Genomic DNA, 25,939 nt, shown 5'->3' with positions numbered 1-25,939 from the left:
TATACGGCCTACTCCTCGGCTCATCACCACTTACGCCACTGTACTCTGTCCCTGAAGTTTCATGTGCACCGCCTGTTAAATTGTGGGGGATTTCAGAGCTCAGTAAACTAGGAGACCATTTTGGAAGTTCTACTTGTGTTCTTAATTTTTGCATTTTCAGTGTGCCAGCTCAAGGGTTCAGCCTCAGTTTGACACCGAAAGCCCCGTTCCAACATAATCCATGGAAATAAAAGGCACTGAACAAAAAAACAATAATACAGCTTCCAAGCAGTCAAAGTACAAGTTCCTACAGTAGACTGACTGCTTTCACTTGATAAGTTACTGTTGTAAACTGTTCTTTTTATAGCATTTGACTGCATGACACTCACTTATTACACATTTCGACGTGCACAGATTAGACATTAGACATCTGCTGAAGCCAAATAAAATGTAGAAAAGAACATGTGCTGCAGACCGACCACAATTAATAACCAGTGACATCTGACAGGAAGTAACGAACCTGCTTCTTTTTTGGGTCCATCTTCATGCACAGGGCTTCGTGTCACCAGCCATTCATCAGTTTATAGTTAAAATCAAGACTACAAAAACACCCCAGCTACAGTCAATCTTATCCACTCCTTGAACAAATGATACCACCTGACCACAAGAGGGTGAACTGCCACGTTCGGCACAGAAATAGATCGTGGGTGCTTGAATAAATGGTTTAGAAAATGCCTCCATGTGCCCATGGACTAGATGAAGGGCATGAAGTCCATTAAACATCTGGCGATGAAGTCCCATGGGTCAGACTGGGTCATGGACAAACTGGGACTGGCTACCTCCTCCAGCTAAAGGGTAAAAAAAAAAAAAAAAAACCGAGAAAGAACTTGTTAGAATGGAATACTCATACACCTCGTATGAAGCACCTAATGTGGAAATAGGCTCACATTCTGAGACATTTGTCCTTCCCGCCGCTGGCAACACGCTGTCCATCAGGACTCCAGTCCACAGCAAATACCTGTGTGTACCATACACAGACTTCTTTGTTAGCTGACACCCACCACACAACCACATTACAAAGGCTAGTTACAGAGCTATGTGGTACAAGGAAGTTCTGTCAAAAGCCCACAGCAATTCGCCACCACTGAGGAACAGGTTCCATCTCACCTCATCGGCGTGACCAGGGAGGTCTGCACTCAGCTTGCCCGTTTTCACGTCCCACACCTTCAGGGTGCTGTCACTGCTACCACTCACTAGAAGACGGCTGTCAGCAGACCAGGACACCTGGTACACAGATCCAACGTGGCCCCGCAGCGAGGTAATGTACCTGGGGGTCACGGTACAGACATTAGTACCGCTCCCCGCCCCCCTTTCAGGAATCCACCTTCTCCAACTACACGTCTCATTCCCCACCACAATACACCACGTACTTTCCCGTCCTGCCATCCCAGATCTTGATGGACTTGTCGAAGGAGGCACTGGCCAGTAGGCGGGTGTCTGGGGAGAAGAGCACCTCGTTGACCAAGGCCTGGTGGCCAGTGAGCCGTGCCACGGGCTTCTTGTCCTCCGCCGGCTTCCACAGAAACAGAGTAAAGTCGTCGGAACCCGACACAAGCCGCTCTGGCTCCTGGCCCTGGAACACAACACAACGCATGGAGGGAGGAAAGAATGACTATGTCACTCAGTTGGGATGTGCAGCATCACACTTGCATGCACACACACTTACTCTGACTTTGGTATATCGTTGCAGAGCTTTCTCCTTTAGTTCCTCCACTGCAACAAAAGAAAGATAAATCCTTCAAATTACACTGCATGCATGTGTTCCAGAACACAAACGCATACACACACTTCATACGGCTGCCTTTACTAACTGCTACTAAAAGCAGACGGGGAAAAGAGGGTACGTACAGGAACCGGTGAGATCCTGGGGGTTGACTGTTGCTGTTGCAGGCTCAAATGCCCCAGTTCGCAGCACATAATCTGTGCTGAGGGCCAGAGTGTTGACCCAGTGAGCATGGCCCTGCAGGGTACGGCACTGCACACCCTGAAACACGGTTTAATTTACTTTAACACACTGAGGTAATGCAAAAACACAGCCAGACACGGTAAAATGGACAGTAAAACAGACACTTTGCAAAAGAGAAAAACCAAAAGACTGCTTTTGTCGAGTGAAACAAAGCAGCACAAATGTGACACACCAGTTAAACACACAGCAGCACAGATGTACTGCGCTACCAAAAGGGAGACAGATGAAAAGTCCAGCTTAGACCCCTACATCTTTGGCTCGCCACACTTTGATGGTTCTGTCTTGGGAGGAGGTGTAAAGCAGACCGTCGCCTCCCCACTTCACACAGGTGACTGACTGGGTGTGACCCGTCAGGATCTTGTCACAGCGGCCGAGGACCGTATCCCAAATGCGCACGGAGCAGTCCTTGGAGGAGCTCGCCAAGTACCGGCACTCTGGGTTCCTGTGCAAGATAGGGATGTGAACCGAGTGAGGAAACAGCTGGTAGCGTAGCGGTTAGAGCTGCTGCCTTTGGACTCAAAGGTTGCGGGTTTGAGCCTCACCTCCAGCTACAGTACCCTTAAGCAGAGCACTTACCCTAAATTGCTCCAGTAAAAAATGACACAGCTGTCTAAATGGATAAATAATTGTAAGTTTGTAACTCTAATAATTATAAGTTGCTTTGGTGAAAAGCATCAGCTAACTGTAGGACAATCAAATGCCTACAGGAAAAACAGTGAGATTTTTCAAAGCAGAACAGAGACTGAGTGCAGGGGACACGATTAGACTGGGAAAAGAGACTCGCAGACAGATTTAATGAGGGAGGACAGAGAGACTCAGTTGGGTGCACCACTGGAGCCAAAGAGGATAGAGTCTGGTAGTACAAAGAGTTAAAAGTGCTGCTGGAATGGGTAAAGACTGGCCTCAGCGTGACCATGGAACACACGGTCAGTCATGCAGAGTGGGACCAGGTTCAGCGCCCCCTCTACAGCACTCACAGGTGCAGCGGCTCCCAGCAGAGCCAGGTGATCCACTTGGTATGTCCCGTCAGCACCTTCCCCACCTGCTGGCCCGTGTTGGGATCCCACAGGAATATCTGCTGGGCAGAGTACAAAGTGATGTCGTCGCGCTTTCGTCGCCTTAGAAACCAAATGTAACTCACTCATCTGACATTTTCAGCGGAATTAGGTATAACGAAATCCCCACGATAAGGAGCGGAACAGCGGGGCAGGACTAACTTCTCGCACCTGGCTGTTCTTGCACCCAGAGGCTAATTTCCTGCTGTCGGGCGACCAGGCAATCGACAGCACCCAGTGTGTGTGTCCTGTAAGAGAGTCAAAGGCGTCACCTCACTGCCCGTGTCACAGAACCTCATACTGTTTTGGTTCAGCATAACAAACCTCTGGCAGTGTGGTGAGGTGTTTCGGTGGTTAAATCCCAGAATCTCACGGTCGTGTCCCCTGAACCACTGGCCAGATATCTGCAGAAAACATCAGGCGCAGTGCAGCGAATTATACACCCACACCCACACACACACTTTCAGAACCGCTTGTCCCATACAGGGTCACGGGGAACCAGAGCCTACCCGGTAACACAGGGCGTAAGGCCGGAGGGGGAGGGGACACACCCAGGACGGGACGCCAGTCCGTCGCAGGGCACCCCAAGCGGGACTCGAACCCCAGACCCACCGGAGAGCAGGACTGTGGTTCAACCCACTGCGCCACCGCACCCCCATTATACACCCATCCATTCCTTTTCTAACATATTAACAAACTAAGAAATACTTGCACTTTTATTTGTTCAGAAGATGCTCTACTGAAGTCTACACATCAGGGGTTTGGTTACTCCACTCCTGGGATTCAAACCTTTTCATCTCAATCCAGTTTAGTATTTTAAACCCAGTATCACCTGCTATTTGTATTGTCTTAGGCGCAAAGCCCATACGCAGGACACTTGGGTCACACTGGGATATTCTGGCTGATCCCCCACCCTGTTGCAGCCAGTTTCCATTGTTCTCCTATTGCACAGCATTCAAGTCCCAGTACAAGTCCCAAGTCCCAGTTAAGACCGCAACCACAGCCACACTCCCATCACTTACTTCCCCGTGGGGCTGAACGCCACCGAGATGACGGCCTCAGCGTGGCCCTGCAGGGAGCTGGTGCAACGGGCCACAGCTCGGACCCGGAAGACGGCCTGAGGCTGGTAAACGACCGGAAGGACTTGTTCCGTATCCAGGCCCAGGGTCTGAACACAGGCACCCAGGGATGACAGCACCTCCGCTTCATTGATGAAAAATGCCAAGGGCACCGGCTCGTCCTGAACGAGCAGAGTCAAGAGTAGAAACTGAACTGCCTTTTTACATTCACATTTTACATTTATTCATTTACAGACAGTACAACAATTTACCAAATGTACTTTTCCAAAGCAACTTACTATGAGCACTCTTTAGTATTTAGCCAAGATCTGTTTTCCAAGGTGACCTACAGTGCTCCAAACGCTACAGTACACTGTATACGTGCATACAGTCCATCGCTCATCTACACGAGTCCAGTGTGACACGCTCTCGCTCACCCACGCGCTCTACAAGCAGTGCAGTCCCCAATTCACCTGAAACACGTGACAGTGGGAGGAAACCAGAGCACCCAGGGGAAGACCACGCAAACACTGGGAGAACATGCAAACCCCACAGACCGAGCAAGGATCGAACAAGCGTTCTCCCACGCCGTCCAGGTGCCGCGGCACAACGGCGCTACTCGCTGTGCCACCAGTTGACATTTTCAGACACATCTGCAGCCGCAGCAAAGCAGCACTACCTTCTGCAGCAGGGCATTGCAGACGAGCTGCAGCTTTTCCGGGGTGATGTCCAGGGGCACGTCGAAGGGCGAGCCCAGGGTCTGGCCTGCCTCATCCCGGAACTGGATCAGGAGACGCTCCACGTCCCCACTCATCTCTGGCAGAGGAAACAAAACAGCACTGGGACCCCTGGGGCTGCAATCACTGCTCCAGCTGCTTGAAATGCTGTAAACAGAGGTCAGGGCACCACTGGGTTCAGTTCTTCAAAATGAATAAACTCACTTTAAGAATCTTCCAGCAATACGCAAGTAACTATCTGTCCTTGTTTAACTCACTCTCTGTAGTAGAGAAGAAATGAAGGTTTCCTACAGAATTCATCCCAACCACGACATTCCTCTTTACATAAGGCACGAGAACCAGTACGACGTATATGCTCATGTTACTTTTAGTTCATCTGAAGACGACAGGTTCGCTAGTAAATGTGTAGGTTGGCGCAGTCAGTGTGTGTGAGTTCACACAGAATCAATCTACCAAGAACACTAGATTACTTTAGTCACTATTATTTTTTACCCTGTGTATTTAACACCCACTTAAAAACTCGCGCGGTACAATCATATTAGAGATAAAAAAAACAGAATTCAGTAAAGAAATATAACCGTAAACGATCAAGATCGAAAGAAAAACTCCACAAATGAATATTATTATATACCTTGGGCTGATCCGACACTGTCAAGTATCACACGTGTTTACTGGGCTCAAAAGTCGCTTTCCGATGACGACAATAAAAAGCGCCGTAGGAGCACCACGAGCAGGGAAATGCTGCCACCTGGTGGCCGATAGGAGGGCCATCAGTGTTTAAGCGCAAAGCTCGAAATGACCCAACAACGAGATCACTTGTCACATGTAGACTGGGGGGGGGACATGTGGGTAGAGTCCCGGCGCTAGAGACACAGGGCCGTTTCAGTTTAACACTTCTGCTCTGTTCTCCTTCAGGCCGATCCATATCTTTTGTAAAGAAGAAAAGATAACAGCTGGTGGCGTAGTGGTTATAACCTGCTACTGCCTTTGGATCCAATGGTCGCAGGTTCACTCCCCACCTCTAATACCCTTGAGCAATGTACTTGTCCTGAAATTGCACCTGTAAAAACAATAACTCAGCTCTATAAACAGGTTAATAATTATCATCTTAACACTAAATCTGGAGCTTGTGAGCTTTGGAGAGAAAGCATCGGATAAATGTAAAATATACAGTATTTTCTAATATTGTCATAATCCTACATGCAGGCAGTTGTGTAGTGTGCGCGGAAAAAGTAGCATTGGACCAAGAACAGAATCCCGTCTCCATTTGTTGAAGCGCAGTTTTATTTGTTTTCAGTGTAACTGAATAAACGCAGGGGGGCATGGTGGTGTGGTGGGTTGGACCGGGTCCTGCTCTCCGGCGGGTCTGGGGTTCGAGTCCCGCTTGGGGTGCCTTGCGACGGACTGGCGTCCCGTCCTGGGTGCGTCTCCTCCCCCTCCGGCCCTACGCCCTGTGTTGCCGGGTTAGACTCCGGCTCCCCGTATGGGACAAGCGGTTCAGTGTGTATATATAAATGCAAATGTCAGGAACCCAGAGAGCTCCGCACTGAGGGAGGCAAGAACGGGGACTTCAGCAGCCAGGATGCCTCGCCTGTAGGCCTGCTCCTTGTCCCTCTCTTGGCAGGGCCACCGTGAAACACATAATGAAAACAGAGCTGACCAGACCTACACCTTTCTTTTACCCCACACTACAAGTTTTTTCTATTTACCTTGAAGGGCAAATAAATGTACATCAGCATAAAAGATGGAGCTGTTTCTAGAATGCAGAATATTGTTAATTATTAAATAATTTGTTTTGATACACTAATTTGTACACTACATTGTTTACTGGGCCACAGACTGGGATTTCATGTTATGTTTTGCAAAATTTCCTCAAATGCAGAAAATGAATTAAAATGACCAATGTATTTGGTAATGCACACAAAAAAAAGATACAAAAGAAACAAAGTTAATTTTCATGTTTATTGAGATTTAATTTAAAAAATAAAACATGCATTTATTCATTAGGCATTTTCACTTATTTCATCACTAAGAAAATAGAACTCTTCATACTGACTTATTACAGGAAAAATGAATTTACTGTAGCTCAGCTTCGTATCTTTAAAACAAGCTGTCCATGCAAGGCATTTTTTTCCCCCAAGAGTTCTGAGAAACTGCAGCTGAGAGTTTAGCTTTAAACACATGATTCATGTTGTTAAGGGTCTGAGCATATGGTAAAACAAGCACTGCGGTGGCTGGCACACAGTACAAGGACATAGCGACAAGGGTGGACACAGGCTCATAAGCCTGAAATTGATTTTGCTAGTCCTGAGCAGGGGGTAATACCTTGCTGGCATGTGTGCATGACAATAAAGATAATACTGAAATGTCTTTGACCCACTTGCACAAACCTACACCATTCAGAACTGTACTGCATCCATGATAAACAACTCCAGGTTTGTTCACTGTGTACCACAGACTTAACACCTTAACATTGGAACCTCTGCTACATCTATTTAATGCTCACACATATAAACAGACAAACTACAATGTGTCAAAATTAAATCAAGAAACGGTGCAGAACGCAGAATGCTGTTACAATGTTTATAATGCGATCAACACATTACCATTGGGCCAGCTTTGTGAAACAGTCGGTTACACTTACATTTCATCAAATGAACAATTGGCAATTAAAGAACAATAAAACTTAGCTTAAAACACAAATTATTACAATACTATGTCACTATGTTTTTAATTTGTCAAAGGCATTTTATGTAGAAATAAAAATGCCCTTAATTGTACAGTAATCGACCAGTGTAGTGATTAAGACAGATATCAGCATAGGGAGGGTCATGTGACCAGTTCAGGTTTCAGTGGCGAGTCGCTGATGAGATCTCGAACATCAAGACACAAACCAAGCTAATTTCAGCTGACTGACACACACTTAGCCAATAAATTAGTAAATAACCATAAAACTGTACTGTATGTAAACCGATTTTGTACACGATTAAAAACAATAATTGTTTAAAAATACCAGAGAGGTATGAAAAATGCCACTGATCCAAAAAGTGCTATTACAGTACTCAATAATAGGCAGAGAATGGGAACAACGAGGAGGAGGATGAGCTCAGGTAGTCCGATCCAGGACCAGTAGGTGAGACAGCAGAGCTGTGGGATGGGTGCACATGGTTTCATTTGCTCCCCATCTCTTTGACGGTATATGGAGCTACACCATCCTTAGTGGACATCATTGACCCGTGCACCTAAAACACACACCTTCTTTTACACCAAGTGCAATACAATTTTTTTTAAATACAGTCACTAGCACCCCAATGTGATACTATATTTACATGTCAAACTAGGCTTATCATTACAATAAAGTGACTAGTCTGCAGCATAAATTCATAGGGACACATTTACATTGTACAAAGTATAAATAAGTTTGTGTGTTCTGATGCACTGATTTCTTGTGATAGCAACATTAGAACTTTGAAAAGATAAATGCATTGGAAAGTTATTTTCTTCATTGTTCTACAATCTGCATGTTAAATTTCTGTTGTGCAGTGAAAATGATCTACACTTCCACATTCAGATATTAGTTAGCAGCAAAACATACTCAGATTGAGTAGAAAGCAGAGATCATTCCAATGTTTAAAGCTGGAATGTTGTGTCCCTCAGTTTTGGAGATAAATGAAAACCGTGGCACACATTTGTGGAATGAATCAACACTGAGCATTCAGAAGGGGTTTGGAGACTCCCCCCCCCCCCCCAGTACATTTAAATTAGTTTTACTTCTAATTTAGCTCAAAGTTAATAAAAGTTAAAAGGTGTAACATAATGTCCACTATTTTTATAGAACCTTACCCATAAATATTACTTCATTTAGCAGACGCATTTCTCAAAAAGCAACATACACTGTTAAACTACTTATAGTTATTTACCCATTTACACAGCTGGGTAATTTTAGAGTGCATATCTTGCTCAAGGGTACTACAGCCGGAGGTGCACAGTGTTGTACTGCGATACAGTGATTTCATATACAGTCCCAACAATGTTCATAAGCTGGAGACCCAGTGTACAGAATTACATTTGTGTGTATGTATGTGTTCAGCAGTCCATACCTAGACCCACCTGGAACGGAGGGCTGATCCCCACAATAGATTGTGTGTTGCTGCTATAATAACACAGCACACACTCTGTCTCCAACACTGGGATGTTGTCCTTGCTCATAAACACCTGGAGACAAAGAGGCACAACTACACCTATGCAAAGGGTCCACAACCTTACACAGCTATTGAGCACACACAATTAGGAATCACACACAGATACACGCATTAATCCATTAAAATGCTCCTCATCACAAACGCTAACTAGTTACAACCATCTCAGTTCACACATGACTTAATGACACATTTTGAATATTGTTATCACATGACCACCATACACAATAATAGGTGACAAACATTATGTAACCAATTATGTAAAGTTTGCCTTCACACACTAAGAAATAGGGTGTTACCTGTATCACCTCTTCGCTGCTGGAAACTTCATCATCCTTCACCCAAGTGTAGGTAATATAATCTAAGGCATTCTTAAAGTCAATCTATGAAAACACACATAGATGTTAATGAAAAATTGTTAGTGATACAGCTACATAGGCCAAGATCTCCTAGCAGAATGACAGGACTGGGTGAGGCAGGTGAGGGTACACTACACTCTGTCCATTACAATGTCACTCCATTATCTGACCTTATAGAGGCCAATCCAGTCCCAGGTACTGGAAGGGAAGGGCTCCAGGATATTGTAGGACACTATGGCATCTTCACTGGCACTCCACTCTCCCTCTGCATACACACGCACCAGCGGGGTCTCAGATTTCTTCTTTAGCTGCAGAAAACATGGTGACTACTTTGATAACTCTGTCTTCAGTTTTAACCTGAGACTTCAAGATCACAATTGGCAGTATTCACAAAGTCACTGTTTTCCCACACAGCCCCAGTCTGACAGGGCAGCACTTACCTCCAGGCTGAAGGTGCCAATGACAGGTTTGTGGTCACTGATGCCATAGTTCATACTGCAGGTATACGTGTCCAGCACCACCTTTAGGGGGAGGTCTTCCCCATCCTTCAAAGGCTTCCTCACCTCCTCTTCCTCCTCAGACCCTTCCTCCTCCTCAGGGATATTAACTTTGGGTTTCACTCTCCACAAGATTCGATCAGTCCAGGCTGGTTTCCGCTTCTTACCACTGGCCAAAGAAGAACATTTTTTTGCATCGTATTGTGCATGTGTCCCCAACGGTGATAGGAGGTTAAGGAATCTACAGGTGACAACTGTTGCAGCCCTGCCCAGCTCATGCATATTTCATCATCCATGTTGTAGATTTTTTCACGCATCTACTTCGTCACCTCAGTGAGTTCATGCGCTGTAACAAAGCTCACACACAATGCATAGGGCTAGGGCGTGGGTCAGGGGTTTGTCATAAGCAGCCTATAAATGTGGTTAGCATGTGAAGGAAATGGTGAGGGTGAGAAAATGATGGTGGCGGTAGAGGGAAGAGTTAGTTCTTAACCAGGGGCCCATTTTCTGACTCTGCCCATCCTACACTCTGTTTGGCTCATCAGGTGGGTGCCCTGTACCTTCTATGTTAAAACACTCGCCACTGCAGTCAACCTGGACAGGAAATATGGCAGAGGGACATTTTTGGTGCAGTTTTAGTGGAGGGTGAGGATGTTGGTTGAGACTGGGTGATGGCAGTACAAAGTGGGTTGAGTTTAAGCTCTTACGTAAAGCCCAACCATGTCTTTGGTGCTCTGAAAAAAGAAAAGCAGAAAGAGTCATTTTGAATGTCTACTCCTTGGATAAATGGTGACGGCTTTGAAAAATGAGCGTCTTCTTGAACGGACCCGTTCACCAGCAGTTTTCTTGTGACGCTACTGGTCACATGGCCCCCTGCAGGAAAGCTAAGCACCGACTACAGGAGGGATGCAAGGTCACAATCAGCAACTTTGAGGGCCATCAGAGATTAATTAAGGTACAACTTATCAGGCAGCAAAGATATCCCAGCTAGTTAGTGCTCCTTTTAAGCTGATCTCCTTTCATATAATACATTCTCCTACCATGAATTACCTGGTGTCATAGCTGTCGGAAAACCTGTCAAACTTATAAGTGGGTTTAAAGCGCAGCGGTCCTTCTTCGAACTCCTGGAGGAAAGCCTCCTTCTTCCTCATCATCAACAACTATGACAGAGAAGTGGATATAAACAAACTAAAAGTCAGAGAAGAAGTGACAAAATAATGAAGAAACATGGTATTCATTTTTAGTTTAAAATTATTTACATTATACATACACATGCAATTTTAAATGCTGTATAGATAAATAAAACACTAAACCACGAGAGGATTTCAAGCACCTTGTTAGGAGCTGGTGAATGTGTAATGAAAGCATCTGTACGTGACAATAAATGCACAATTACTTCTGTTTAAGTTTACCATAAAATATGTTCATAAAAATAGATCCCAATATACATACTAATATATGTGAGCAAATGCACAACTAGTTCAATTGACAGTGAAACTTAAGGTAAGTGAATTGTGCTTGTTTTGCCTGTGTTTGCGTGGCAGTCCTTGCACACAGATGTAACAAAACCTTACTTGATCCTTGTCCCACAGCAAGTTGAAGCGGTTGCTGTTGATGGCAGAGCGAAGGAAATGAAGGCCATGGTCTTCGATACGGAAGTTCAGGTCTCCAAACCAGAAGACCAACCTGGATGACAACAGCAGCCGATGCTATTGTCATGTACTCTTTAAATATTCTTCATCATACCACATCAGCAAAGCAAACATGCTTGAATCAGAGGAGGACTGACTTGTGGTCAAGAATGTGTGGCGTGTTATACATGTCAAAGTCCTGCATGTCCAAGATGTACTCAAACTCATCCACGCGCTGGGCAGCATAGTTCATGTGTGCCGCCAAATGGCAGTTCAGGAAGCAGAGCATATGTCCAAAGAAAGAGAAGCGCACGGACACCCCACCCTTGTTGCCCTTAGAGACAAGGAAGAGAGGCATGCAGAGGTTAGGCATCTGGATAAAATTTTAATACTTGTGGTCAGCTGTGGTGCCCACCATCCTTACCAAGTTGTAGGCAGCAAATTTCTCGAGGGACGCAATCTGTACACACTGTTAGCGACTACACAAATTACTCCAAATATCTATAACAATTCTGCAGTGTGCCTCTTTCTCTATACAGAGATACTTACTAGACCATGGCCTCCTTTGCCTGTCCTACAGGTAACCTCCATCTCTAAAACAGTTATTCTAAGTAGAACTTAACTAGTCCATTGCCAGGCCTTACCCAGTAGCCGAATAAACCAGTGCGGGTGTACGTGGTTTGTATATCCCGGATGAAAGGGAGATGGGCCTGCCGGGCAAACAGCAGCAAGAGGAGGCCCTGCATCCGTATGGATGTGACCTGAGAAACAAAGGTGGTGTGAGTGGAGAGCAGGCGATAACGGTGGAGACCACCGTGCCATTCCACCTTTCAGAATGGGTACGATTCTCACTGACAATGTAGCCATACTGCATCCACTAGACACTGAAGTCTAGAAGTTGCTATTGTTTCCTCCATGTGAATGCAAAGTTGGGAATGATGAATCAGTCTCATGTTCAGGATGAAGTTCTACAAACACAATTACTATATTTCTCACACACACACACACACACACACACACACACACACACACACACACACACACACACACACACACACACACACACAGAGTCTGAACCGCTTATCCCATACGGGGTCGCAGGGAGCCGGAGCCTAAACCAGCAACACAGGGCGTAAGGCTGGAGGGGGAGGGGACACACCCAGGACGGGACGCCAGTCCGTCACAAGGCACCCCAAGCGGGACTCGAACCCCAGACCCACCGGAAAGCAGGACCCGGTCCAACCCACTGCGCCACCGCGCCCCCCTTTACTATATTTCATATATATAAAATTATATTACACTACAAATTTTTCCTAGACAGTAACCTATAAACTAGAATGGTGACAATATGGAGGGATAAAGGAAGTGGGTGGTAGCTTGACAAAAAGCGAACAAAGCTGCTGAAACGAAACACACAAGCACTGCGATCTAAAAAGGAAAAGGGAACCATGGGAAATGCACAAGGAAAATATTCACAATGTTATGTAAACACTGTCCTGGCACACAAAGAAATTATTGTTCATGTGCAGCCAACACCCCCCACCTCCATCACTGTTTCACTCATTGAGAATTGGGATGAAGCACGTCATTGTTCCACAGCACTAAGCTACTTATAAACACACGTGCGCACACACACACACACACACACACACACACACACACAGTAGTACCTTTACATATCCAAGTGGTCCCAGGGTGGCCATGAAGAGGACACTCCAGGAGTCATCAAAGGCCAAATCAGTGATGTACCTTAGTGGCCTTGCATTTACCTCCTGCAGGCTGGGTGAGGACATACAGGTGCACATTCACACACGAACAAACAGGTAACATATAAGCCCAATTTGGAGTGGAACACTGGGGACAAGAACATCATAAAACACACCTCAATCCATTTTAAGATTTAGCAATTTGTTTTTTTTCTTTGTTCATTGTGATTTACTACTGCATACTAAGTCAATGAAAGTTCACGGTCAAACTGTAATAACTCTGATCAGAGAACATCTCTTATAAACTGTGTATTCTCGTTCCATCACTGTGCTGCTTTTCGGCAGCGAGCCCATCACAACACTGTGTCAGAGTGCCTCACCCAATAACAAAGAGGTCACTGGAAACATGGGAGTTAAGCTGCAGCAGGGAGCTCACGTCGCTGGGAGGCTCTGCTGTGGCCACGTTCCACGTGACTATGTGTAGCCTGTGAGAATGTTAGAGAGATGAACATGTCAGAGAAGTGGCAAAAAAATAATTCAGATAAAATTTTAAACTGTAAAGCTACTGTTGGATTCCTCCAAACACTCAGTAAAAGATGGTAATCGCAACAGCAGAGAGACGAGACAGAAAGACGCATCATTTTGGTCTCATCGTAAAAGACAGGAGCATGATTTGTTGAGACGTTCAAAGGATAGTAAGCAGAAATTCGAATCCCAAGAAGACAACTTCTGTGCTCTTCACTCAAACTCTTCAGTAGATATTCAAATGCAAAAATGAGCTCAAGTGTTATCCAAGTTTACTCAGATATAGGCATGTTTCGGGAATAAACAATAAAGTGCTTGCTGTTACAGCTGAGATTTCAGCTTCGTTGAAGATCAGTTTCCAAAAGAATACGAGTGACAGTGACAGCAAGACATGCCAGTGTGGCCTGGAGGAGGGTTAGAATATTTTCAAGCCAGACAAAGACATAAAGTCATAATACTGAGGCAGAGAAATGGCATTAGCATCATCACTAAAAAGAAGGGAGAGAGGAGGCGTGCCAGAGGGTCAAGTGGGGGAGAAGTGCCACCTGAACTGTTCCTTTTCACTCCAACGGGTGCAGAGCACAAAGGCCTCATCCAAAGTGCGGGACATCTGCTCTTGCACGTCCTCATCAGAACTCAGGTCCTCCACACAAGTGAGCAGCTGGGACACGCGCTGCCGTAGCAGGTAACGGCTGCTTGTGGACTGAGTGGCAGTACTGGCAATACTATCTGAGCGAACTCGGCGTATATCCAAATCCTCCAACATTGCTCTCTTTGTGACTGCTACGAAAACAGACACTAGTGGAGCTAAGGATGGGGCACACTTGAGAGAGAAGGCTTTGGTTTGCTTAGGATATCGTCTCCTTATTGTCTTTCACGTGCTGAGTGTCGATGTGTGTAAAGCACAGTAAAGTTGAGTTGAGGACAGTCAAAGGATACAACTTCCACCAGCAACAAGATAAAAATTTTAGGAAAAATGTGAAAAATATACAGTGTTTAGTTGTAAAAATTATGACATTCAACAACTGCAAGGCTCCAAGTATTTCAGGTTCAGAAGTTTTTCTTCCAAGTTGTATTTTATAATGTGTCTTCTCCCACCATGTTCAAGATTCTTCAACTGCTCCTGGATGTTTTGTCTTTTCAAAGTAACTAATAGATTTATAAATTTAAATATATTCTGTTGATTCAACAGTCAATTCTTCTGCCAAACCAGCCATGTAGTAATTCATTCAAGGCAAAAGTACCATCAGACTCCACAAAATTGGCATCTGTCAAACATAGCAAGTCCCAGGTGATGAAACCCTGCAATACTGCCAACAGATGCAGAAAAAAAATATTCCAGGTAATAAAAAGATTTTTAAAGAATGGCACTTTGCATCTTTTCCATCAAACAGACCTGTGACGAGTTTCCTCCCAGTTCTCTTTCACTGTGTCTTCATCAACCAACAAGTGAGCGGTCCGCTTTTTGGAGAACGCAGATAGGAGGGTGCCGGATTAAAGTCCTAATCTGCAGAGCAAGGTGGGGTTGGAAGTGGAGGGTGGAATGCTGCAACAATGATCCCCAAATCAGTGTGTGCATTGTTACAGTGTGTGGACAATGCCAGAAAAGAGTATCAGACGATAATCAGGCTGATTTATTCACATGCCCAACATGCTTTCATGATGACGGCATTTCTGTTAAACAGGAGAAGGAGGCGTTGCAAATGCCAAAGGTGTGTTACCAAACACTGTACCACTGATTAATATTGGCTTGATGGATGGGAGATGGCAGTACAATTTGAGGCTTAACTGTAACCTTTCCTCTTCCCTCTGCAGAGGCCTAACACGTCCCCTTACAATGGAAAGAGCCCCTTCGACCCTTAATTCACAGATAAGCATCAGCAGTGTGATGATTGGATGCCCACTCATCAGTAGTGCTTTTTGGTGTATTTAAGTAAAAGCAATTTGCAATACAAGGTGAAGCACGGCTTATCCTGTTACCTTCAGTTCAGCGAACTGCATTCTAATAACCCCTCACTACAAAATTTGTGGTTACTGCGGACCTTGACGCTGCTCGGAGGATGGAAGCAGAACAGAACTAAGTATTGTGATTGACTTCCCTCAAAAGGGAAACCGACTTCAGCTCAGACAAGGGTGGGTGAGTAAAAGACTGAATGTGTATGCCACAAGCCGGCTGTTACTGGGATGTCGGTCTGCGAGATAACTGGCAAAAAACAATCCAGGCTAATGTCCTTCAACAGAGTCATGCTGAACACAATAAAAGCCTGTTACACAAAGTAATGAGAAAAGGGAAACAGTGGGAAAAAAAAAAAAAACCTTGTCCTAAAGCTGCTATAACTAATCCCCAAATGTTCAGACTAATACACAGCCCCATTGAAGGAATAATACCAGTACATTCTTAGGGTCTTTCACTGGGTACGAGGACAGATGGGGACACACAAGCAGTGGATACTCACTTCTACCTCAAAAGGTCTTGTGAGGAATTTCAGAATGAAAAAGCTGTAATACCGACTAGACCAAACGTATGCTGCCACATGTGTCTGCGACATTAGTGAAGAACATTACTTGGTTGCCTAACTGCTACTTTTGTCCAGGGAAATACGCACACCTCGTAACGTTAGCACTTTCACCCGCTTCAATAGCGATTTATGTTGAATATTTAACTTGGAGGGAAGAAACAAACCCAAGATTTGACTCCTGGGTATTTAATCAGCAGTCACTGTAGGGAAGGCGTGCTCCTTAACCACTGCGCTGATGACCAATGAAGGAACCCCTTTTATTTGTCTAAAGTAATGCTTCCACAACGGTATGTTTCCGAGCAGATGTTCGATCCTCTCAAGACGTGTTTTTTCCACAGACTGCTGAGCATCAGAGAACTAAGCTGTTCCGCACTCCCTCCTCCAATACCATGTGCTGCTTTTCCCAGGAAACAGCAGGAAGGGCTCATTTCCATTTGTTAGAAGGCAAATGCGAACAGGCCAGGGCGATTTGGCGGCGAGATGGAGTACAAGAGGTGCCACGCCGACAGGAGGCTCGTGAGGAAGAGGAGGAGCTCACATACCTGCAGCTCTCCCTCTCCCTCGGGCCCACAGTGCTGGCAAACTTCAGCGCGCTTCTACGAGCCCTGGCCTCCATCCTCGCACCTGTCAGAAGGGAGAATTTTTACAGGCTCACGGACCCGTATGAGGAAGTCTACGGCTGCAGTCCTGGCAGACGCAGAGGCAGACACACACAAAATAACGCAAAGCCACAGTGAAAGGCTGTTGTTGTTCAGGGCTGAGGGCCAGGCTTTGCCATGATGATTCTCCCAACTCCCTCGGTTCACAGCTCTGTCTGGCTAGTCACACACTTCTCACCAAGTTACCTGGCCCACTGTGCACTAATTAACAGGTTACTTTCTCACCTCGTCCACAACTGTTCTGCCTGTTGAAGAACTAAGTTTGTCCAGCTGCTGAAACGCTTGCCTGACACATGATGAAGAACGCATCAATTTCCACATCCATCCCCAATACAGCAAGTATGACAGCAGACACAAACATCAGCTACTGGTAGTAATACTCTTTCGCTCGCCTAAAAAAGGAGCTTTTCGCTTGTGCTGGCTTCAAAACGTCTCAATCTCTGTACCTTTCCCGGAATACGTCGCGCGTCTCGCGCTGTCCTGGAACGTGGATTCCACTCGGCAGCGCGCGAGGACACGGAGCGGACCAGCGCGGCGCCGGCGCTACACTTTACACCCCTTCTCCCACACGAGTCTCCACTTCCTCGTCTCTCCACCAATCAGAAGGCGCCGTCCGTTTAAAGCGGTAACCCGACCAATCAGAGGAAGCAGGATTTACGGGAATCGTACTAGGGGATGGAGAGCTGTTTTCGTGAACGTCCAGAACGGATATCTGTACTGTCGCAGATGGGAAAGTCGATATTTTTAGTAGTCGCGTAGTTTAGAAGACGAGTAATGAAAACGATTTGTGTTGGACCTCGAGCATTGCAGTCACAGGGTTTATTTATTGAACTGACATTACAGAAAATGAGAAATTAGAAACGTGAAGTATGTATCCCACTCCGTTCCCTAGCTCAGAAAAACACTAACAGACGTTCCCAGCAGCAGCTTCAGTCATTTTTCGGTCATCAATGCGCATTCGAGCAAAAATCGCGACATTCATTGGTAAATACCATCCTGTCCAGGGTATATCGTACTTAGCCCTGTTCCGTGCGTTTATGGAATAATAATTATAGGCTTCGGGCCACCAGAACCCTGCCAAGGGCGAGAGGTATAGTGAGGAAATTATGATGTTATGATAAATCATATATGACGACTTAATTTTTGTTTGTACAGTTGACTTGGGCAAACTAGTATAATCTTCCTGCCACTTTTTAAATCCAGATTAGGTTTTCATACTGTCACCGTGCATGGAGGAACGCAACAACAAGAATGGCCCCCTTCTTCTCCGTCGGTCGGGTCTCCAGCCTCCGTCTCATTAGTCCTCAACTAGGATTTCTGGCTAAGCGCATGAAAGTGTTAGATAACAGCCGAGGGAGGAAAAGGGAGGGAGGCCAGGGGCCCTGGCCCACTCGTGTGACACAGGGTCACCGTGCTGAGAACAGGCCACGATACAAAACAGGATTGTAGATTCATTGCGTGTCTCATTGTGGTAAGAGAAAAACCGCCGGCAGGTGGTTTAGGTGTAAGGGAAGTGTCCGTGAAAGCAACTGGGCGGACAAAGAGTTACTCATGTTGTCTTGGATTAAATGTTTATACAAATGTCTACATACCATGGAGGGGAGGGGTTGGTCAGCCATTCCGGTGCATTCTAGTCATCGGCAGCCGTATTCGAGAGAATCGGTTTTTCTTTTTTGAAAAGCAAATTGTTCTCCGGTAACAGAAATGTCTGATTCTAGAAACAATTTGCTGCAACGCTGAAAAAATGCCGAAAAGGTAATCTGTGTCAGTTTTCAAATTTTTGAACTATATTCAAAACGCAACCTTTGGTCTTTGGTGATTCGCAACCTGTTGTGTAAACAGTAGAACAGACTAGAAGTATTATAAGAAGTATTACAGTAAACAATCAAACTGTGAGATTTTGTTATTTTTTTATTTTTCACATCTCCAATATACCTTTATTGGAAGATAAGATGACAAAAAGGCACAAATTCACAGTAAAAGAAAAGATGACGAGAAAACAAAACAATAAAAAAAATGTGAAAATTCTGAATTCTTAAATTGGTCATCCTACCTACAGACTGAGGAATCTAACAGCACAATCTATGAAGTCGTCTTCTGAACCACTCTTTCTATGTTTGTATGCCTTTTCTCTCAAAAAATAGACCATATTGGGGATGGTTCCTTTTCCTAGAGGTGTAACAAAGACTGTTGCCTTCCCTGCTCAGTTTCTTGGATCTATCTTTATTATCTGATTATGTTTGTGGCCAAGCTCAACCTGAGTCCCCTGCTCCCAGCTCCACAGTGATGTTTGTTCACAGGGGTTAGAGGACTTAAGTTGCCTTTGCACAAACTGTCAGAATGGTTCTGAGACTAACAACATACGTACAACATTCAGAACAAAAATATATTTATAGACTGTCCTGCCAAAGTGCCACTGGCAGAGTCCACCCTGGTTGACACCAAGTCTACAGATGAATAGAAGTGTAGCGCATGTTAACCCTATTCAGAGGATTTGACAATGCCATCCTTGACTGTGGGCAATGATTACAGTTGCTCTGCAGGGGTTATTGGAGGAGGAGCAGGTAGTTTTCAGTTGTTTTGGCAGGACAGCATTACCTATATATGTGGTCATCTACAGATATTTATATGCTATATACAATTCAGTACATACATCTCCATTATAAGATTTGATAAAGAATCCATATAATTACAGAAATAGACTTTCTACTTTTTATAACATTATAAGACGCAAGGGATGGGGGTTACGCCAGTGACAATGCAGTGCAATATTGCTGATAGATCTTTACAGAGCTGGAGTAGGGGACACAGAAAGGAAACATGGAGAAATCCGAATTGCCACTATTCCATCATCCATTGCGAGCATGTTAGCAGAGAGACAGAAATGGTAGACAGCGAGCCCTGCAAACTCTTCACAGAAGTAATGCAACTCCAAATGGACGAGTGCACACACATACTCGCACACGATTGCAGTGAATCAGTGGATGCATACTGCAAACACCAGAGATTCTCGCCAGTGACCTCAAAAACATGGGAGCAGCATCTTCTGACCCCTTGGGGTTAGCAGGCATTCACAGAGTTCACTCTGAATGAACACATAAATTCACAGAAGACTGAGAGTTATTGCTAACATTCGGAGAAAGGCTCCTTTCCTTGTGCAATGTCTAAAACTTGCAGATGAGCACAAGAGTTTACATCTTGTTTTCCGTACATGGTTTCAGATACTCATTTCATACATGAAAATGCTCCTTCGGGCTTCTGGTCAATTAACTTTGCAGGACTTGTACTCAGCATAACAGTGTAGTTATGTTTTTTCAAATGTCCATGACATCTCCCCCAAAGACCCAAGAGCAGGGGATGATAGACTGACACAGTCTGTATAATTGCCATAGTGATGAAGGCTCTAAACCCTGTCTAGAAATAAGGATCTAAAATACGTCATAAACTTCACCTATGTGTCCTGGTTAAGAAAAAAGTAATCACTGGGTCACTTCTTATTAGTCTGATGTAAAGATGTAATTAAGATATCCTTTACTGGGAGACCCACCAATAGCAAGATCTGGACGTCTGGACAAGATCAGGATGTTGACTGCTTTAATTCTCCCACACTTAACATTTATTTTGGGTGATAAACAGCAAATAAGTCATTCAGAATGATATGTTTGTCTGGACTGGCTTATTTTCAGAGCCAGGGTTGGAAAAACCAGGATGAACTATACACACAACCTGAAAGGAGGATGTTTCTCTAGTTTGCAGCAAAAAGTGAGGTTAGGGTGGTGGGTGTATTGGGGAGGGGAGTCTCATGTTAAGATCTATGAGCTGCAACTGTATTACTGCCCTAGCCACAGAAAAATTCAAGGTTGAGTGGAACAAGATTTAGTGGAAATGAGTCTGAGGCAGCCCAAATCACCAAGAGTTTTTACAACAGACCAAGTATGTACCCCAAAACACTAAAACCTATAGAGCAAAACAGTCAAAGGAGAATAAAAGTCAATTTTAAAAAGATATTCATAGTGAAACATTTAAAAACATGAAGTCAGTAATATGGTGGAGGTAGGAAAAACACAGAACATATAGCAATTTATCGTGTTTTTTTTATACTGTTACAGGAGTCTTTTGCTATATTGGGGTCTGTGTAACCTTCTGCAAATGAAGAATCTTGCTATCAGCACCCAAAATATATCGCTCACCACGGGATCACCGCTGCCCAGACTGGATTATTATGACAGTCCCTCACCCGGCAGGGACAGGAATGAAGAGAAAGAGCGAAGGAGGATATGTGGGGGTGCGCTCTGATAAACATGGGGCGCGTTGTGGATTCTATATACGGTTTTTTTTTTGACAAAAACAAGCGCAACAAAACAAAAACCACAAACTCCACGAGAAACTTAACATGTCAGGGGCATGGGGCAGGGAAAATTACTATTAGGGTTTACAAATACTGAGAACCACCAAAGGAAATTAAAATGTGAACAAATGACACTGTACAAGAAAGTGAAAAAAAGACACTAGTAAGGTTCAGCTTGGTCCGAGACACGCAGAGCAACGCACGGTACAGACAAAACGGTTAAAACCCTGATTCACATTTCTAAGAATAATGTGTATATATCCATATTTGTGTAATCCATAAATATATTTATTTTCCATTGAATTAAATAAACCTCGCTGTAATTTCTCAGTTTCATTTTTAGATCTTGAAGAGCCATATTGCAAATCGCTAGCGCTGGCGCTAACAGCAGTTATTGCTAGCAGTGATTAGCAGTTGTACTGGTTATCACTAGCACTGGTTTGTCTGCTTTTTTGCCTGGTTTCCTTTCAGTTGATTTTACAGTAGATGTACGAGTGCTGGGGTTCTCTGTCACTGGCAGACACAGCTCACAGAGGGCAGTACCGAACTGGGGAGTGGTGGGAGAGCGGGGCTGGACCAAGTTCACAGATACGTTGTGCCGATAAAACTGGACGTGGCGAAGCCGCTGGTGTTTGGGTAACAAACCTGAGGAAGAAAGAACGAAAGACTTCTAATGATTATTTTCAGTAGGCTTAATACCAACATTATTTATTCATTTAGCTGACGCCTTTTTCCTAGAGGACTTGCAATGTTAGATCTGTACACTAAGCAACTTAATATTAGCCATTTCTACAGGAGGGTATTTTCTGCTGTATCAGTTCAGAGTAAGTAACTTGCTTAAGGGTATTACAGTGGGAGCGGGGATTTGAACGTGAGTCCTTTGGTTTCAGGGCCATAGCTCTAACTGCTATGCCACCTGCTGCTCATATGTACGTATATTTGCTGTAATGCATATAAAGCAAACTAATTTCATTATAATTCCTTATTTGATGACTTTAAAGTCAATGCACTAAAGATTCACCTGCACCGCAATGAGCAGCTGCGCACACTGTGCACACATCTTCAGTCCTCCAAGGCCACCATGCCCTTCACTGGATCCTTCACCCGCATCTATGAGTATAGGGGAGAGACTAAAATCAGTGGCTGACACATGCTGAGGAGAGCAGCACACAGGGAAAAGATTGGTGCCCGTCACAAAACACACAGAAGCAAAACCAGCTCAAGGATAAGAGACCATGAGAGACCATCACCAACCAGTAGCGAATGCAACAGAAGCCAAAACCACAAATACCAAGTAGACCAGGGATAATATCCTGCAGATGTAATGGAGACCCATGGCACAGGGGAAGAGCCAATACCAGTTACAAATACCAATGCTAATCACCCACATACAGACAAACCAACACCATTAACTGCAAAACACCCAGACCTCATCAAGTTCCCTCCTTGTTTCCTCTTCCATGCGCCGAATGTCCTCCATTGTCAATTCGATCCAATTGTCGATCCAACAAAAAAGCTGCCGATGAAAATTCGTGAACAAGCGCTTCTCTTGCTGAAAAAGAGGCAAAGTATGCATCAGCTTTAAGGAAAGAGCACAGAAGAAGCCTTACAAAATTAAGCCCTGTTTTATTTGCAAATACACTTACATTACAAAGTGTTACAAATGGCTGAGTAACAAATTTTTGAAGGTACAAACATGTTCCTATACATTATATTAGCCATTATTACATATGATTCCTATATATAAAAATTAAACTTCTGCCTCCAGTTGTGTTCGTAGTCTAAGAAGGCAAGGTCATCTTTTATTAAAATAATAATAAAATCAATTCTCAGTGTAACGCAACAAGCCAGCCACAAGATGTCAGAAAACAGTCCTTGTCTGTCAGGTACTGAGAGAGAGGAGGGAAATTTTTTAAAATAACAAACATGCTATTATCTCTTCACAACTAAGCCATTTTGCCAAGTCATTTTCTGTGTGTTTGCAATAAAACACTCACTAGAAGAAGATGCATTATTTATATTCTGGTAATATTTTAAAACCTGCAAGATACAACATGCTGCTGAAATAGAAAACAACTACAGCCAGAGGTGAGATTCAAACTTGTGACCTTTGGGTCCAAAGGAAGGTGCTCTAAGCACTATTCTAGCAGATGCCCCAGATCATCCACACACATGCATACACTCCTGTGACAGGCAGATCTGTCTAAGCCCATTGTCCTTACTTTCTGAATGAAGTTCTCCACTTTATTCTGAAGGCCCCACCACTTGAACTTTACGGTGACCAGCTTGTAAGCACACATGTGCGGGCAATCCGTCTTCTTCGGAAGCTCTTTCTGCACACAATCGGTGAAAGAAAGAGAACGTGAAATTCAGCAGCTCTGCTTTATAATACAGGATCTACCACACCTCTGCATTTAAAAGTACGAAATAAATAAAAGCGAGAAGCATTAGACACATGAGTAAAGTAACTACTTTCCGGTCACACAGACATCCAGCTGAACAGGGAACAGTAAATTAGATGTCCAGACAGTACAAGGTGTAATAAAAAACAGGGAATGAACAAGACTGGCTGCTTGGTACCCTCCAGTCTGGTCCCAGGGGTCCTCGGCCAGTCTTTACAGACTTGAATTTCGAGGGGTCTTCTTCTGGTTTGTAGTCCTGGGGAGCGATAGAGAGAAGAGAGCCAGGAGGAAGGTGGCAGAGCAGGACAGGAACAGAGGAAGCTGGAATAAGTGAAAATGAGTGCTAGGAAACCAGATTTTTTTATTTTACTTGTCAACTGTGGGTGAAATACTACATTGTGACTCCGATCAATGCTTTTCTTTGTCGTATATAACTCGACACGGTTTATGCCTCCTTTTCATTTAGTCAACATACATACATCAGGCACAGTACATATCCCACCTTTGGCTCCACCTGGTTTCTGTCAGCAATGTCAATATAGACCACATCTACCTTCTTCCAGGTTTCTGGGTCCAGGCCATGAACCTTTACAGGTATGAAACACTGTCAGTTGTGCTAAAATTCACAGACCATCCAAGGACAAATCATCTTCCATTTAAACAAATCTGAATTGCTTCAAATGGATAACTAATTAATTAAGTAACAGTATTTTACTGCAGATGTTACATTTTGACACATGTAGTTAACACTCCTACATAGCAATCAGACAAATGGTACGCACAGGGTCTCTATACTGTACCCTTGGCAGCAAGGAGGAGAAGGTACAATGAATAGCAACCCAGGTTGGGTCCCCTACCATGTGCCTGAAGCTCGGACAGAGTCAGCGAAAGACTTCCACAGCCAGTGTGAACTTAACTTTACCCCCTCCTGGCCACTGATAGAGTGATAGCACCAACCAGGACGCTAAATGCCATTAACGCTAAATGCGGCTCCATGGTTCAGGAATTGGACAAAAAGGTACCCAGAGCTAACAGTGGGAGGACTGCTGCTGCACCCTTGAAAAAAGGTCCTAAGATGGATTTGTCCGATTAAGAAAATCAAATAGAAAAGGTGCACTATTTATGATGCATTATATGAGGGTTGGAGGGCAATGAAGTCCACTTGGTGTCCCTGGACATTAAGCTAAGAATCAAAGTTGCTTAAGTTGCTTGATCCCCAAAACCCGCAAAGAGGACCACAAACCGAGCCTGGCACCCCTGCCTCCCGCACGTTCCCAGATGCCTCACTCACGTTCTCCAACGTTCCGAGGTCTGGCTTGTGCCACGTCTCAATCTTGATGAGGAAGTTGTCTTTCATGTACTCGTTCTGTTGTTGGCAACGGGAGGAGATGAAGGGAACGATACAAATCAACCATCCACAAGATTCACAAGCGCACAAGGCAATTATTGTTCACGTTGCTCTGCCGATACACACACACACACACGGCGCAAATGAATTGCACTTCGTTCACAGTTAAGTGAACCACATGTAAGACAAGCCCGTTATTTTTTATGTCTTTTGCACAAAACCGGACAGACACAAAGGACACAACTTTGCCAGGGCGCTGTAAAGTGATGGCACAGTGTTCAGCTGTAGTCTGGGAACCTCCGGCTCTCAGACTGAAGCACTCCGAGGAGGGTTTGTTCATGATTACCACAGTCGGACTCAAAGTGAGTCCTGGGGGAAATCAACAGCAGCGGTACACACACGTTAGTCTGTGTCACGTTCTTTGTAGGCTGCTTACAGGCGTCCCAGTCACCTTTCAGATGGACGGGTATTGTTACCTTCTCCTCTTTCTCTAATCGTGCCTCAAAAGGTGTGGGTGCGGTATACTCTGTGTGTACAGTGTGCACGCGCGCGCGTGCGTGTGTGTGTGTGTGTGTATCTCCCACAGGCCGTGACATAAAGTGTCATGTAGACAGACAGCTACTCACAGTGATGACTTCATGAGTGGGGAGCGGCGGAGAAGCCAAGAACGGGGGGTGAGAGAAAATAAAAGAGTTTAGAAGCAAACCACTATCCACCAAAGACTTGTCGATGAAGCTCATTCCAATAACCCTGTACTTAGCACATTCTGTCGTCATGGTGATCGCTTATTCCGGTACAGATTGCTTTACAGGCTTCTTTGCGGAGTCCTTCGAAGTTAACCAAACAGCACGTTGCAACCGTCACCCTTCCGGCCATTCACTCCACCAGTTT

At 44.6% G+C, this 25,939-nt stretch overlaps 3 protein-coding genes across 5 annotated transcripts in view; all 3 read right to left on the bottom strand.

Annotated features, from left to right (window-relative positions):
- Positions 1-559: 559 nt before the first annotated feature.
- nle1 (notchless homolog 1 (Drosophila)) lies at positions 560-5,544 on the bottom strand. 2 transcript variants are annotated; one of them, XM_018730648.2, is made up of 13 exons: positions 5,487-5,544; positions 4,798-4,934; positions 4,083-4,300; positions 3,385-3,464; positions 3,232-3,308; positions 2,983-3,080; positions 2,255-2,447; positions 1,888-2,023; positions 1,706-1,752; positions 1,410-1,612; positions 1,147-1,306; positions 927-997; positions 560-827 (listed from the first exon to the last, which is right to left on the bottom strand). In XM_018730648.2, the coding sequence occupies exons 2-13, from the start codon at positions 4,930-4,932 to the stop codon at positions 815-817; spliced, it is 1,431 nt and encodes a 476-aa protein (XP_018586164.1). In that variant the 5' UTR covers positions 4,933-4,934; positions 5,487-5,544; the 3' UTR covers positions 560-814. The 2 variants fall into 2 exon arrangements, with proteins under 2 accessions (XP_018586164.1, XP_018586163.1); XM_018730647.2 differs by having other exon boundaries at positions 4,798-5,002; positions 5,487-5,539.
- Positions 5,545-7,891: 2,347 nt separating this feature from the next.
- LOC108921220 (inositol polyphosphate 5-phosphatase K-like) lies at positions 7,892-17,486 on the bottom strand. Of its 2 annotated transcripts, XM_018730570.2 has the most exons (14): positions 17,397-17,486; positions 16,834-16,915; positions 13,628-13,732; positions 13,212-13,320; positions 12,186-12,302; positions 11,700-11,875; positions 11,485-11,596; positions 10,961-11,070; positions 10,618-10,644; positions 9,854-10,079; positions 9,584-9,721; positions 9,354-9,437; positions 8,966-9,070; positions 7,892-8,097 (listed from the first exon to the last, which is right to left on the bottom strand). In XM_018730570.2, the coding sequence occupies exons 2-14, from the start codon at positions 16,905-16,907 to the stop codon at positions 8,026-8,028; spliced, it is 1,455 nt and encodes a 484-aa protein (XP_018586086.2). In that variant the 5' UTR covers positions 16,908-16,915; positions 17,397-17,486; the 3' UTR covers positions 7,892-8,025. The 2 variants fall into 2 exon arrangements, with proteins under 2 accessions (XP_018586086.2, XP_029106973.1); XM_029251140.1 differs by lacking the exon at positions 10,618-10,644.
- Positions 17,487-21,215: 3,729 nt separating this feature from the next.
- The window catches only part of pitpnab (phosphatidylinositol transfer protein, alpha b), a 24,255-nt gene continuing 19,531 nt past the window's right edge, over positions 21,216-25,939 (bottom strand). Inside the window, exons 5-12 of the mRNA XM_018730719.2 lie at positions 25,675-25,682; positions 24,992-25,066; positions 24,203-24,286; positions 23,879-23,956; positions 23,521-23,631; positions 22,728-22,850; positions 22,320-22,408; positions 21,216-21,943 (exon numbers count right to left, since the gene is read on the bottom strand). Coding sequence (XP_018586235.1) covers positions 22,361-22,408; positions 22,728-22,850; positions 23,521-23,631; positions 23,879-23,956; positions 24,203-24,286; positions 24,992-25,066; positions 25,675-25,682 — 527 coding nt within the window. The 3' untranslated portion in view covers positions 21,216-21,943; positions 22,320-22,360. The remainder of the gene's footprint in view (positions 21,944-22,319; positions 22,409-22,727; positions 22,851-23,520; positions 23,632-23,878; positions 23,957-24,202; positions 24,287-24,991; positions 25,067-25,674; positions 25,683-25,939) is intronic.

The sequence above is a fragment of the Scleropages formosus genome, chromosome 4 (genome assembly GCF_900964775.1).
Source record: "Scleropages formosus chromosome 4, fSclFor1.1, whole genome shotgun sequence".
In the NCBI taxonomy this organism is placed as follows: domain Eukaryota; kingdom Metazoa; phylum Chordata; class Actinopteri; order Osteoglossiformes; family Osteoglossidae; genus Scleropages; species Scleropages formosus.
This window is presented reverse-complemented; position numbering and strand designations above follow the sequence as displayed.

What these genes read in the sequence shown, in the direction of transcription:
- nle1 (XM_018730648.2), bottom strand. Translation starts at nt 4,932, where the DNA reads ATGAGTGGGGACGTGGAGCGTCTCCTGATCCAGTTCCGGGATGAGGCA. An exon ending in GCGTTCAGCCCCACGGGGAA is followed by an intron (nt 3,465 to 4,082) that starts GTAAGTGATGGG and finishes TGTTTTCTGCAG; the next exon opens with ATATCTGGCCAGTGGTTCAG. An exon ending in CTGGGTGCAAGAACAGCCAG is followed by an intron (nt 3,081 to 3,231) that starts GTGCGAGAAGTT and finishes TCTGCCCAGCAG; the next exon opens with ATATTCCTGTGGGATCCCAA.
- LOC108921220 (XM_018730570.2), bottom strand. Translation starts at nt 16,907, where the DNA reads ATGGAGGCCAGGGCTCGTAGAAGCGCGCTGAAGTTTGCCAGCACTGTG. An exon ending in GACCACTTGGATATGTAAAG is followed by an intron (nt 12,303 to 13,211) that starts GTACTACTGTGT and finishes TTTGTTTCTCAG; the next exon opens with GTCACATCCATACGGATGCA. An exon ending in AAGACATGGTTGGGCTTTAC is followed by an intron (nt 10,080 to 10,617) that starts GTAAGAGCTTAA and finishes TTCTTTGGCCAG; the next exon opens with TGGTAAGAAGCGGAAACCAG.